This window comes from Rhineura floridana, chromosome 5 (assembly GCF_030035675.1).
Source record: "Rhineura floridana isolate rRhiFlo1 chromosome 5, rRhiFlo1.hap2, whole genome shotgun sequence".
Lineage (NCBI taxonomy): Eukaryota > Metazoa > Chordata > Lepidosauria > Squamata > Rhineuridae > Rhineura > Rhineura floridana.
The window spans coordinates 155,253,424-155,266,593 of NC_084484.1; the positions used below are offsets into that span (position 1 = coordinate 155,253,424).

Sequence of the window (13,170 nt, forward strand, 5' to 3'; positions counted from 1 at the left end):
GTCTGTTCAGTGCCAGACCCCCTGTACGTAGCCATCTCCGTGAGGGAATCCCCTTGGTTTTTGCACACATAAAATTAAGAACCTTCAGACCGTGATGGAGAAATTCAAGTTCTTCCAAAATAAAACAAAAGATCTGAGCAGGGAGATAAATGGCTGAATGCTGTAGTTCAGAGATGGGGAACCTCAGACCTGGGGGGCCAAAGGCAGCCCTTCTAGGCCTCTCAGTCTGGTCCCCTGGACTCTCCCCTGGACTCTCCCCTCACCAGCCCTGCTTTGCAACTTCCTTGAGTTCTTTTGCTTGGCTGAAATAGGCCTTTGAACTCTGATCATGTTTTTTGCTTTCCTGGATGGAGAATAGAGAGAGGAGTGTGTGTGTGTGTGTGTGTGTGTGTGTGAAGAAACTAGCTACTTTACAAAAGCAAAATTCTCATGTATTGCTTTGCTAACGTTTGCCTCTGGTCCCGCCCACCACTGGCATGTGACCCCTCAGAAGGCTGCCCAGAAGGGAATGTGGCTCTTGGGCTGAAAGAGATCTATGCTTTGGCCAGAACTGTGTGTGATACTTAGTACTGACTTTGAGCAGACATGCTATATACGATCGCCAGGAGAGAGATATAAGTTGAGCAGCTTAATGGAAGCAACAAACATAACATGAAAAAGACTGAGTAGGTAAATTCTAGTTAAGTCTGTCAGTTTTGTTAAGACCTTTAATACAACATCCCTTAAGCACAGCTTCCTTGACACTGTTTACATGAGCTTGAAAGGCTGTGAAGTACAAGGCATTACAGCCTGTAACACTGGACACACTTTAGACTTTCTCCTTTAAGATGACAAGAGCAGTTGCATGCACCAGAGAAGAAATGTCAAATGAAGCAAAGAGAAACAAGAGCCATGTAGGACATTGCCTGAGTTAAATTATGCTCATTAATTCAATTTGAGCCAGGAATGTGTGTAAATAAACACTGGCAGCTGCAGCAGCTCTCATTTCTACAGGGCTTTGGCAGGAATGCAGAGGCCACAAAAACCTGGTTGTCCTTGAGAAATTGCAGGCAGACAGCTATGCAACAACAATGGCAGAGATAGCAGTTGGCAAAAAGATGGCAGGAACATTTTTTTAAAAAACAGCTGTCTATGTAAATAATGGCTGAGCGGCAGGTAGACAATGGCAGGATATTAGCATTCACTCGCACTTAAGTCAGGAAGCCTGAATTAGTCCAAACAATTGATTTTCAAACTGATTGCGTATCTAAACTGTGAATTTTAAAGTGACATTTTAAATGAATTTTCTTGGAGCTGGGAGTGATCTGTTCCAATGAGGGTGCCTACAGTCATATTTGTTTCTTAGATGTGGCTAGGTCTAGGCATGACAAGGAAACCAACCTCTGTTGAAAATGGCAACAATTTGTCCCACTTCTCCCCACTATGTGAAGTTGCAGAAATGTGCGATCATCACAATGTATGTTTCCACTCTGCCTTATTGGCTGCTATGAGAAGAGTCCATATAATCCATTATATGATCCAACGTTTCTATAACTGCACATTATGTGGGAGAGGAGCGGGAACTCAGAAAAGGACTGCTGTTTTTGTGTTCACTGACATTTCTAGTTCCGCTCTCAAGAATTGGCATAGGTGAAATTTGCCATCATAGCTTATTTCTGGTCTGTTCTAATTATGTATCTTCCCATCCACCTATTAGTTACCTCCTGAATTCCTTCCAATTTATTAAACTGAACTTACTAAATTGGTATTACTTACTGAACCTGAGTTTGGGAACAGAGTTTTGTTTGGCTGAACATGTTAGACATTTGGCACCCGTGAAAGCCTTCCATGCAGATCTTTAAAAGGCTATTGGGGAAATATAACATTACCAAGAGAAACTGATAATACAACTCTGCATGGCATCAGCTTCTCTACTGTGTTTGAGTATAAGCTCTACAGCTTAAGAAACTGTAGCTTTAATGTTTATCTTTGTATGAGCCTATGCACAATCAGTGACACTTATCTAGGGCCGGCGCTAGACTTGAGTGGGCCTTTGAGCACCAGCCTGCCCCAGGCCCACAGCACCATAGCCCAACCCCCCCTACAGACAGTGTGGGGCTAAGAAGCCTGCCCATGTGTCCTACCTACTTCTCCCATTCCTGTGACTGACATGCGTGCATGCCTACCATCAACCCCGCATATCATTCACAGGGATGGGAGAGGTAGGCGGGGTATGCGTGCAGACTTATTGAAGCCTGCACTGACTGTATTGGGGAGCTCCCTCTCCACGATCTGCGGCAGGGTTGGAAGCCAACGATGCTGTGGATCACGAAACGGCAGCACAACCCTCCCACCCTATGTAGGGGACCTACCTTGCTGCCCTCTGGAATCGACCCTGCTGTTGTCCCTTAGTCATGGTTAATTCCAACCAGGATTTAGAACAGATGTATTAACCACAATGAGTTCTATCAAACTTTAAATGTGGTTAACATGGGAGAAAGGACTTCATGTGAGAGAACATTACATCATATTGTGCACCATTCATAATGTCTGTGGCATGCACTGGCCATTTATAACATTGATCTCACATAAACATAAACCTTTAATATTGTGCACCATTCATAACTTTAATCTCATACAAGCACACACACATATATTGTTTAAAGACAAATGGCAAGCAAATGCACACAAAATTACTTCTTTTCCTTAAAAGATGTCCCAAAATAATGTTTAAATTCAAAGGAATTTAAGAATGCAATTATTTCTCTAGAAACAGTGAACAAATATAATGGATGTGCAACACCACTAGAGAAATGGAATTGTAACGGAAGCAGGAGTTTTGTTCATTCTGGTGTTGTACACAGTCACTGTTACAAATTAAGGTAGATCTGACCATGTTATAAAGCACTTGTAGATTCTGATTTTTCTACATTGTTTCTGTCATTGTTGTAAAGGACAATACAGCCAGGAGCCAGAGAGTAACAGAAGGCTGTGGAGTCCCTTGCAGCAGCTGACTGAATTTCATAAGGCTCTGCTCAAAATTCAATAATGGCTTGTATTTTACTCTCTCAATGTCCATCAGGAATATCACAGCAGCTGCAGGAAAGCTTCTGCTGGCTCACGGATACTTCATCATCAAGGCTCATTGTTTTAGATGCTAAATATGAATTGGTTCCATCCAGACTGGCACAGTGCAAGGCCTCCTAGGACTTAGACTGTGTACACACACCATACATTTAAAGCACATGGTTTTCCCCAAAGAATCCTGGGAACTGTCGCTTGTTAAAGGTGCTAGGAATTGTAGCTCTGTGAGAGAGGTAAACTACATTTCTCAGGATCATTTAGGGGGGGGTGTTGTGTGCTTTAAATGCAATTTAAATTGTTTGGTGTGTATACACCTTAAGAGAATGTCGTGCATATGCACAAAGACTTGGGGAAAGACCAATCAGTAAAGATGTCTGTGGATTTTTGCTGAACAAACCTTCATCACTAGCCTGCCACTCCATTGGTATCTTGACCTCTCTCCCCCTCCCCCTATTTTTTAGTGAATTCAAACCAAAGTTATTCTTCTGAGGGGTTCTATGGATGCAGATGAAGCCGGACATATGCCTTGGAGGTGCCCCAAAAGACTTAATTCTCGTCGTGCTGCCAGGTTATTAGATGCTGCTGTTATATTTAAAATAAATTACTCTCTTGTCACAGAAAAGACTGGCGAAATGTCTCTTTGGTCATCGGGGCTGGAGGTTTGTAGAATGCAAAAACTGATGCAGACCAGGTGCAGTTTTACCCCCAGGTTCTGGAGTTTGGAGGCAGGCATGAAAGTTATCGGTCTTCTTGGCAATACATTGGGTGATCTGGATTCTACCCTGGCAGGCTGCCATCAAGGTTGAGGTGGCTCATAGTCACAACACGGTGCCTTTTGTGGCCATCTTAGTTTTCCCAAAATGCAGTGCCCCATAAGGCATTCCATAACATCCTGTATTTCAAAAGACCACTGGTGAAGAAAATACGGTAGCCAGGCCCCAGCTGTAATTGCCACTAGCTGTGGGTCACAACTACTGCCCAAAGATTCTGAGTGGTGACAGTGGAGCAAGGATAGGGAAAAATTGATACAGTTCACAATTAAAGGAGAGCTTTCCTAGTGCATCCATACTTGAACCAAACCACAGCCATCCTTCAAAATTCACACTTATCTGAATTTTGCAGTGCAGTTCTCCAGCCCAGTAACGTGTACAAGAATGCATACACTAGGGTAAAATGTGCATAAAATGCAGATACTGATGAAAATAACATTAACATGCATTATATTTGTTGGAAGTGGGGCAAGAGCAACTCCTGTTTTGTTCTTTTGTTTGTGCTCCAGAGGGAAGATAGGGCTAGGGTCCTTCAGATGGATAGGCTTTGTTTACCTTTTACCTGTGATGCTCTGACTGACTTCCTTCTGTCGCTAGACTGTGACGCCCTTAGGGAAGCTTACCTGCCCCTCCTCCTTCCACCCTTTCCATTCCATTCTTCTCTGGCTGTCCGTGAGAGAGGAGACATCCCTTTGTCTCTGCTCTCTCTCTGAGCATGGGGCTGACTCCTACACCTGGGAGTTATGCCTCTAACTTAGCTAGTTAGTTAGAACTAGGTATGCCTTTTCTATCTACTATGTATTTCTCTAAATAAAGTAGCTTTTCTTATTTTATAAGTCTCCAGTCTCAGTGCTGATGCAGGGTAAAAGCCTGCTTTCTTAGGCAAATGCATGCACACGCTGGCACACTCGCATTTCAACATCTGCTGTTACTCTCTGCTGCTGTGGTGCTGTTTTTAAACGAAATTAAGCAACACAACTACACACAGCGCAACAATATTAGAGGAAATTGCTTTGCAAAAATGTGTATATTAGGCAAATTTGCATACAAATGTCTATATGGTACATGTTGCTGTACACCACCCTGATGTTTCATGAGAGGGCAGTCTGTAAATACTTTTATAAATGAAATAAACAGTATATTAGGGGATGTTGGATCTGGCGCAAGCAGATGCCCAGGATGCAGAACAGTATAGTGACAGGCTAGATGCCAGTTGAAGGAATGAGCCGGACAAGCAATAAGTTTTAAGAGTCACTTTACTGACAATATATCACAAGCTCTCTCTGTACAAACTCCTCGACCCCCACACCCTGCCAGTTTGAGTTTCCAGCTATATACTGATAAGACAGCTGGTTGTCCTGGCAACGTGTCCTTGAGGAGTGCACGTCCACTCCAGCCTTGTGAGCTACTTGGCCTTGTAACTCTGCCATGGAAAAATACTCTTAGGAACTTTTTACTTGCCAACACCCCCCTCCTATTTTTCCATAGCATAAACCTTTATCATTTACATTACATCTTTCATGTTTCTTCTAACTTTTGTTATCACAATTACAGTTACATTTCTTGCAGTCACTTAAATTACATTTCTCCACATGATACATTTCTTTTCTTCAGTTTACATCAGCATCATTTGTAATACAGTTACTCCATTGCAATCTCAGCATCATTTTTATTACATTTATTTCAGCAATTATTTTTCATGATTCCCATCATCCCACTTTTTCCAGTTACTGAAGTCTATATGCTTAATGGAATTTATTTTAAATCTAACAGGTGGAATACCTTTGGTTGTTCTCTCTGATCTGCGTGGTTGTATTTCTGCCTTAGTGTCTGTGTCTGTGTCAGGCGATTCCTCAGTTTCTCTCTCAGAGCTAGAACTTGATTCACTACTGCTGCCTGTTTCTTCTTGTTTTATAGGTACTGTATCTGCCTGTTCTTGTTCATTACTAACTTCAGTGTTTCCCAACTCCACATATGTTTTCTCTTCCCAATCCTGCTCTATTGCTTGCACGCTTCTGCTTAACACTACAGACCTTTGTTTTGGCAGCCATATTCTGTAATACGTGTTTTCAAATCCCAGCATGTACCCTTTGTCTGCTCTCCTTTGCAGCTTCCCTGTCCTTTTATTTTTGGGAACATGTACCCAGCATTCTGCTCCAAACCTAATCAAATGTTTTAATCTGGGTTTTCTGTCATACAATTTCTGATAAGGAGACATTCCAGTGGCCTTATGGAATATTCTGTTTTGAATGTAAGCTGAATACAGAACACACTCTCCCCAGAAATCTTGTGTTAAAGAGGAGTCACATAGCATTGATCTTATTGAGTCCTGAAGCAACCTGTTCCAGCGTTCAGCTAACCCGTTCTGATGAGGACTATAAGGGGCTGTTAACTCCTGTTTTATTCCTCTTTTATCCAAGTATTCAGTAAAAGAGTGTCCTAAGAACTCTCCTCCTTGATCTGATCTTATTCTCTGTATTTTGACACCAAACTGCAATTCAATTTTTGTAATAAATCTTTTCAGTTTCTCTGCAGCTTCACTTTTAGCTTTTAGTAAATAAACAGTGCAGAATTTTGAAAAATCATCAACTATTGTCAGGAAATATCTTGCACCCCCCTGAGTAGGTTGAAATGGCCCCACTAAGTCCACGTGTATTAATTGATAAGGTGCATTTGTACTGGGCATGGCTTCTTTGTTCTTTGCAGCCACAACTGCCCTAGTTTGTTTACACACGTGGCAGTCTACATATTTTTCACAGTTTCTCAATGTCACATCATTACTGTTCTCTGTTGTTTTCACCACATTTTCATATCCTATATGGCCTAGTTTTCTGTGCCATAAATGAACACAATTATTATGGGGTTTCTTATTAGCACACATGAGTACATGATTTGTTTGTTTCACGTGTAAGAAGAACAATGAGTTCCTCACTATTCCTTTCATGAATATTTTTTCTCCTCTCATTACATGCACTGAACCCCTTTTGAACATTACTGTGAACCCCATTTCATTGAGTTTCGACACAGCCATAATGTTACATTCGATATCAGGAACAAACAGCACATCTGTCATAATGGTATTGAAACCTGCTAATTTCACTGTACCCCTACTTTTGATCTGTTTCTTAGATCCATCAGCCATTATTACATGATCCTCTACGTCACAAAATGTATGAAACATAGATTTATCTTTGATTATACTATTTGTTGCCCCACTGTCAATTGCCCATAAATCTTTACAGTTATTTCCCTGCTCATTGTTAATACATTGCTTATTCTTACTAGCACAGATCACCTGTACACATGGTTTTCTTCCTCTTTCTCTTCTTCTTGCTTCACAATTCCTTTGAAGATGTTGTTTGGAACCACAAAAGTAACATGCTTTTTGTCCATACAGTCTCTCTTGTGCAGCTTTGTTGTTCTGCTTTTCCACGTTGTGTTTAGACTCAGTCTTTTCCTGCTTTGCCATTTCCTGCCTCCTTTGGAATTCTTGTAAAAGTTTTCCTTCTATATAATCCATATTGAGATTTGCATCGTCCATTGCTTCCAAAGAGCTCACCAGACTATCATAACTTGAATCTAGTGAAGATAATGTGATATACACTTTTTGCGTTTGAGAATGTTCAATTTCACGTTCTGACAACTCAGTAAACAGTCTGTTTATTTCCAACAAATGCTCTGACATGGTTGTATCTCCAGATAAGCGCATCTGATACAATTTTCTGGCAAGATATATTTTAGAACTAGCAGTCTTTTTCACATGAATATTTCTTAAAGTTTCCCAGGTTTCCTTTGCCGTTGTTGCACCACGCACGTGCAGTAATTGAGAATCATCAATAGCAAGAACAATTAACGCCTTTGCCCTCTCATCCAGCCTTCTCCAATCTGCTGGAATAGGCACCCCGGCGGGTGGGTCTTCTGCGATAGCTTTCCACAGGTCTTCTTTCACTAGAAAAGCCTGCATTCTCTGTTTCCAAGTGCCATAATTTTTCCCTGTCAGCCTTTCCAAGGGAATCCCGGCCGATAACGTAACAGACATACTTTCACTTTTCACAGTTCACCGCCTTTGTAATTAGAGCTTCTCACCTCTGTCCTTCAGTCAGGTTTTTTTTTTTCCCACGGCTCTCTCACAGCTTTCAGCTCAGCTTTCGGTTTCTCCGTCTCTCTGCTGTTTTACTCGCTGGTCTGCAGTTCTGGCTTTTCTCTGCCGCTTTTCTGCAATCCTCAGCACCAGGTAACCATCAGCACCAGGTAACCATCCTCTGCTACCACTTGTTGGATGTTGGATCTGGCGCAAGCAGATGCCCAGGATGCAGAACAGTATAGTGACAGGCTAGATGCCAGTTGAAGGAATGAGCCGGACAAGCAATAAGTTTTAAGAGTCACTTTACTGACAATATATCACAAGCTCTCTCTGTACAAACTCCTCGACCCCCACACCCTGCCAGTTTGAGTTTCCAGCTATATACTGATAAGACAGCTGGTTGTCCTGGCAACGTGTCCTTGAGGAGTGCACGTCCACTCCAGCCTTGTGAGCTACTTGGCCTTGTAACTCTGCCATGGAAAAATACTCTTAGGAACTTTTTACTTGCCAACAGGGGAAAATGCTGATTTTCAAAAATTGATCTGGAAATGTGGTGAACTGAATTTACGATTGGGAAAATGAGACATTGAGAGAAACCAAAACTGACAAATTTGCCCATCCCTACGCTGGATCTGTTTCCATCTCACATCAAAGACAGAAGATTGGCAGAGATTAATTTGCTATTAAGTTGCCCTTTGTGGTCTTTTATTTTGGGACTAGTATGAGGGCATTCATACAGGATGTCTGAAAGTGTTCTGAAAAAGAAAGACATAGATACGGAGCCATGAACTCCCAAATGAAATGGTGTTGAAATGTAACATTACCAAAGAAGTGTTTCCCAGAGCAAACGGTGAAAAATAACAATGAGTCAAGAAATCCACATTGTTTAATAGGACATAACCAGGTGAACTAAAGGCTATTTTTTTACAAAAACATACATTAAGAGAAAGATTAAAGAGGCTGACATCTTGGTTTATGTGATTTATGTCAGAATGATGGGGAGGAAATTAAATAAATCTTACATAATATATATTATAATACTTTCTATTATGAAGTGTTATAATGGCTAGGAATCTTATATGTGTGATCAAAATTTGCCCCTTGGGAAAGGCCTTTACTCCCCTCCTTTATTTCCGAAATGCTGATGGCTTTTCCTGGGAGAAACGCATGTAGACTCTGGCTTTGTGTGCCTGTGGCCAGCATACAATGGATTGCATTGGCCTGGTTTGCACAATACTGTGGCTTACTGGAACCACATGAACTTGCAGGCTCCTGGAGAGGAGGTCGCAGCCAATTTGCAAAGAGGCTGTGACCTCTCTGGGAGCACACACATTCACAGTCCTAGGAAGCCATCGTTTGGCTTACCATGTTGTGCACACCAGGCCATTCTGCACTAGTTTGCATTTTGCCCTTTGTGTGTATCTATTAGGAAAAGATTTCTCTCTGATATCCTTCTCAGAATTGTATCTAAGAGTGTTTTTGAGAAAATGTGTTTTATCTTTTAAAATATAAGGACACATTTCCAGAGAAGTAGCCATGTTAGTCTTTTGAAGCAAAAAAATAAAGTCTTATATCACCTTAAAGACTTAACAAATTTATTATGATATAAACTTCCATGGACTAGAGGACAAAACTGATACATAAGATTGTGATGTGTTCTGAAAATTAGATGTTTGTGCAGCAGTGGCTGGAGTCCATTTATCTTAGGAACATAGGAACCTGCCTTAGGAACATAGGAATATAGGAACCAGCAGTCAGACTGCTGGTCCATCTAGCTCAGGATTGCCAACACTGATTGGCAGCAGATCTCCAAGGTTTCAGATAGGAGTCTTTCCCAGCCCTACCCCGAAATGCTGGGAATTGAATCTGGGACCTTTGCTTGCAAAGGATGTGCTCTACCATTGAGTTACAGCCTTTAGAGAATTGTCAAGCTCAAGCTAGCTTATGCCACAGCCTGTTATGAACTAGAGACCAAATTTAATGTTCTGAAGTGTGCATAGCATTTTAAGTTGATTTGGGTGTGATATCTTATGTTATGTTTCCAGGCTGCCTTTTGGCCAAAAAGGCCCCCAAGGCAGCTTACACACAAATAGAAAAACACAAATACAAAATACAAATAAAAACAATACAATTGACAAGAAATCAAACTAACAAAATCCTAGCATTTCTAAAAAGCAAGAACAGCTGACCCAAAGCATTCATCTTCCTGGTAAAGGACAGTCCCCAGAAAAATGTCACTAAGAGCAGGGGTGAGGGGGCAAGGCAGGTGGAAAAGCTTGCCCCTCATCGTCCCAGCACAGTCTCACCCCTGCAGCAGTACCTCTCAGTCTGCAGTTCCTCCTGATAAGGTCCAGGCAGAGGGGTGGTTCTCGTCCCCCTCCTCCCAATATAGTTCTAAGCAATATATAAACTGGGAAAGAGCTATAGCTCAGTGGTAGAGCAGCTGCTTTGCATGCAGAAGGATCCAGCTTCGGTCCCCGGCATCCACAGGTAAGGTTGGGAGAGACCCCTGCCTGAAACCTGGGAGAACCATTGCCAGCAAAGGCAATACTGAGCTCAATGGATTGTGTGTCTGACTCAGCGTAAGGCAGCTTTCTGTATTCCTGTGAAGTGAAGGGCAATGGCTTTTATGAGAGTGAGATAATCGCCACAGCAGATCTTTCTTATCTTCTGAAACAATTCTTTTTAGTAGACGCATTTACATGCACGCCAAGTGATGAGTCATCAAATAACATGGGCATGTATGTGAATTATCCCTTAGGGATGCCTGAATGCACCTTTGGATTAAACAACTACCTTTCCTCCCAGTGCTTTTGTATCTTCATTCTTCTTTTCCTTCTATCTCGCCTGCCGCTTTTCCTTCGTCCTCATGTGTGAGAAGGAATGCACAAATCTGTCAGCTTTGGTTTCTGACCATTTCTCATTTTTCCAGTCTTAAATTCAGTTCACGCTATTTCTGCATCAGTTTGAGATTATTATCGGTTTTTAATGTCAGCACAACAATTCGTACACATTTTTCTGCGCATTTCTCTTAAAGTATGCATTTTTGCATATAATTTTGCCTCACATCCATATTTTTGCAAGCAATTTATCTTTCCGTAATGTTTTTTGGTACATTGGTTTCACTAATATATGTAGTTTAAATGCACTTTCCCCTAATATATGCATCTTTGAACATGATTTTTGGTTAGAGAAGTGCATTGCAACGTTCAGAGAAGTGCAAATTTTGAAGGGTAGCTACGTTTCGTTTCCCTATTGATTTGGAAAGTGTGAAATTGGTAGGTTTGCAATAAAATGTAAACTAAACAACCCCCCCAATCCCCAACCCAAGGATTATAAAGCTATATCAGAAGTGGGGTACCTTTTTCAGCCCAACGGTCACAATCCCTTTAGGGCAATGCTCTGGGGGCCACATATCAGTGGTGGGCAGGGCCGAAGGCAAAGGTAGACAGAACATAAAATGTAAATTTTACCTTTGCACAGTAGGCTCATTTCTATGTACACTCACACACTCCTCTCTATCCTCCATCCAGACAAGCAAGAGGCAGCATCAGAGTTCAAGGGCATGTTCCAGATAGACAATAACACTTAAGGAGGGTGCAAACCAGGGCTAATGAGTGGTGTGGCTTAGGAGGGGTGTGTGTTCTGGACAGAGTGCCAAGGGCCAGATCAATTGGCTAAAGGGCTGCATTTGCCCCCGGGCCTGAGGTTCCCCATCCCTGCCTCAAATACTGCTTCAAATACTTGAGCATTCAGCTTGCCCACATCTCCTTGGGAGTCCCATTCTGTGCTTTCCCCCTTGCTTTTGCAAATCACCAGGTAAAAAGGTAAAGGTGTCCCCACACTTGTAGTGCGAGTCATTTCCGACTCTTAGGTGACGTCTTACGACATTTACTAGGCACACCGTATATATGGGGTGGGATTGCCAGTTCCTTCCCCGGCCTTTCTTTACCCCCCAGCGTATGCCGGGTACTCATTTTACCGACCACGGATGGATGGAAGGCTGAGTGGACCTCGACCCCTTTTACCGGAGATTCAACTTCCTCCTTCCGTTGGAATCGAACTCCGGCCGTGAGCAGAGCTTCGGCTGCGTTACCGCCGCTTACCACTCTGCACCACGGAGGGTCTAAATCAGCAGGAGACAGAGCCCAAAAAAAAAAAAGGCTCTAAGAGCCACAGTTTAGTTCGCTGTCGCTCTCGCTCTGATGGGCTTCTTACAGAGCAACACACACTGAGGATATAGGGAGAGGTGATTAAATCACTGCATCACCATGTGAGCCAAAGCAGTTAATTGAACAACCTCCAGTCTAGTGGGAAAGGAAAATGTTCTTCTGCCCTGGAAGGTTCAACACACATCCTAGTAGGGGCTTCAAAGGAGTTAGGAGGGCTCGCAGAGGCAGTCAGCTTGAAATTCTGCAAAAAGTCCTGCAGCCACAAAAGGAACTGAAGGGCATTTTCCAAAGTGCCCTTCATTTAATGAGTGCCTGAACAGCTGAGGAGAGTTCCTCTACCCCAGATGAGACTTTGACCTCAAGCCAGCACCACAGGGATTCCCCCCAAAACAATGAAGTACAGCCCTTTCTGTCCTTTATATTCAACATTTTCCTTTTCCTACCAAAGGGACTCCATAAGAACAAGAGTCATGGCCTCACTGAAAAAGAATTTTATCAGAGTAGAATATATTACTGAGCACAACTCATGTTATTTCTCTACTCCTAAGTGCAGTTGGTCATCTACATTCCGTGCTATAGGCAGCTAGACTTCAACATGTTTTGAATAGCATTGCTGTGTGCATATTAAATATTAAGTTGTGGTGCAGACATCTGTAGAGATAGGGTACTTATCTGCTGGCAGCTGTGTGAAACATTACAGTATGGCTTGGTTTGCACGTCACAGTAAGCCAATGTGGATTATCATGGCCATGTGAACATGCTAGCTCCCAGAGAGGAGTTAACCCAGGCTTTTTAGGTCAGCTTAGGACGGCAGCTAAGTCAAGGAGTTGGAAGCTCCTGCTGGAGTATGGAAGCAGGATGGCTTTGAGGGGGGGAAACTCCCCCCTGCAGCTCACTTTTCAATTGCTCATGATGCTCATGTCTCCAAATTTTGCAAAGCAATTCTCCAGTCAAGTAACGTGTACAAAAATACATATAATAGGGTTAAGTGTGCATTAGCTAGAGTTATGTATGCATAAAAATGCATCTATTTGTGAAAAGAACATACAAAAATGCATTGTATTAGGAAACATTGCTTTGC

The 13,170-nt window shown here is 42.3% G+C and overlaps 1 protein-coding gene across 3 annotated transcripts in view; it reads left to right on the plus strand.

Moving 5' to 3' along the window:
* ATP8A2 (ATPase phospholipid transporting 8A2) overlaps positions 1-13,170 on the plus strand; it is a 564,338-nt gene that overhangs the window by 446,876 nt on the left and 104,292 nt on the right. The window contains exon 34 of one of the 3 annotated variants that reach the window (XM_061629580.1): positions 3,525-3,607. The exons of the other annotated variants lie outside the window; for them this stretch is intronic. Within the exon in view, the coding sequence (XP_061485564.1) occupies positions 3,525-3,527 (3 nt within the window). The 3' untranslated portion in view covers positions 3,528-3,607. Of the gene's footprint in view, positions 1-3,524; positions 3,608-13,170 lie in introns of those variants that run through there. 3 annotated transcript variants of the gene reach the window in all.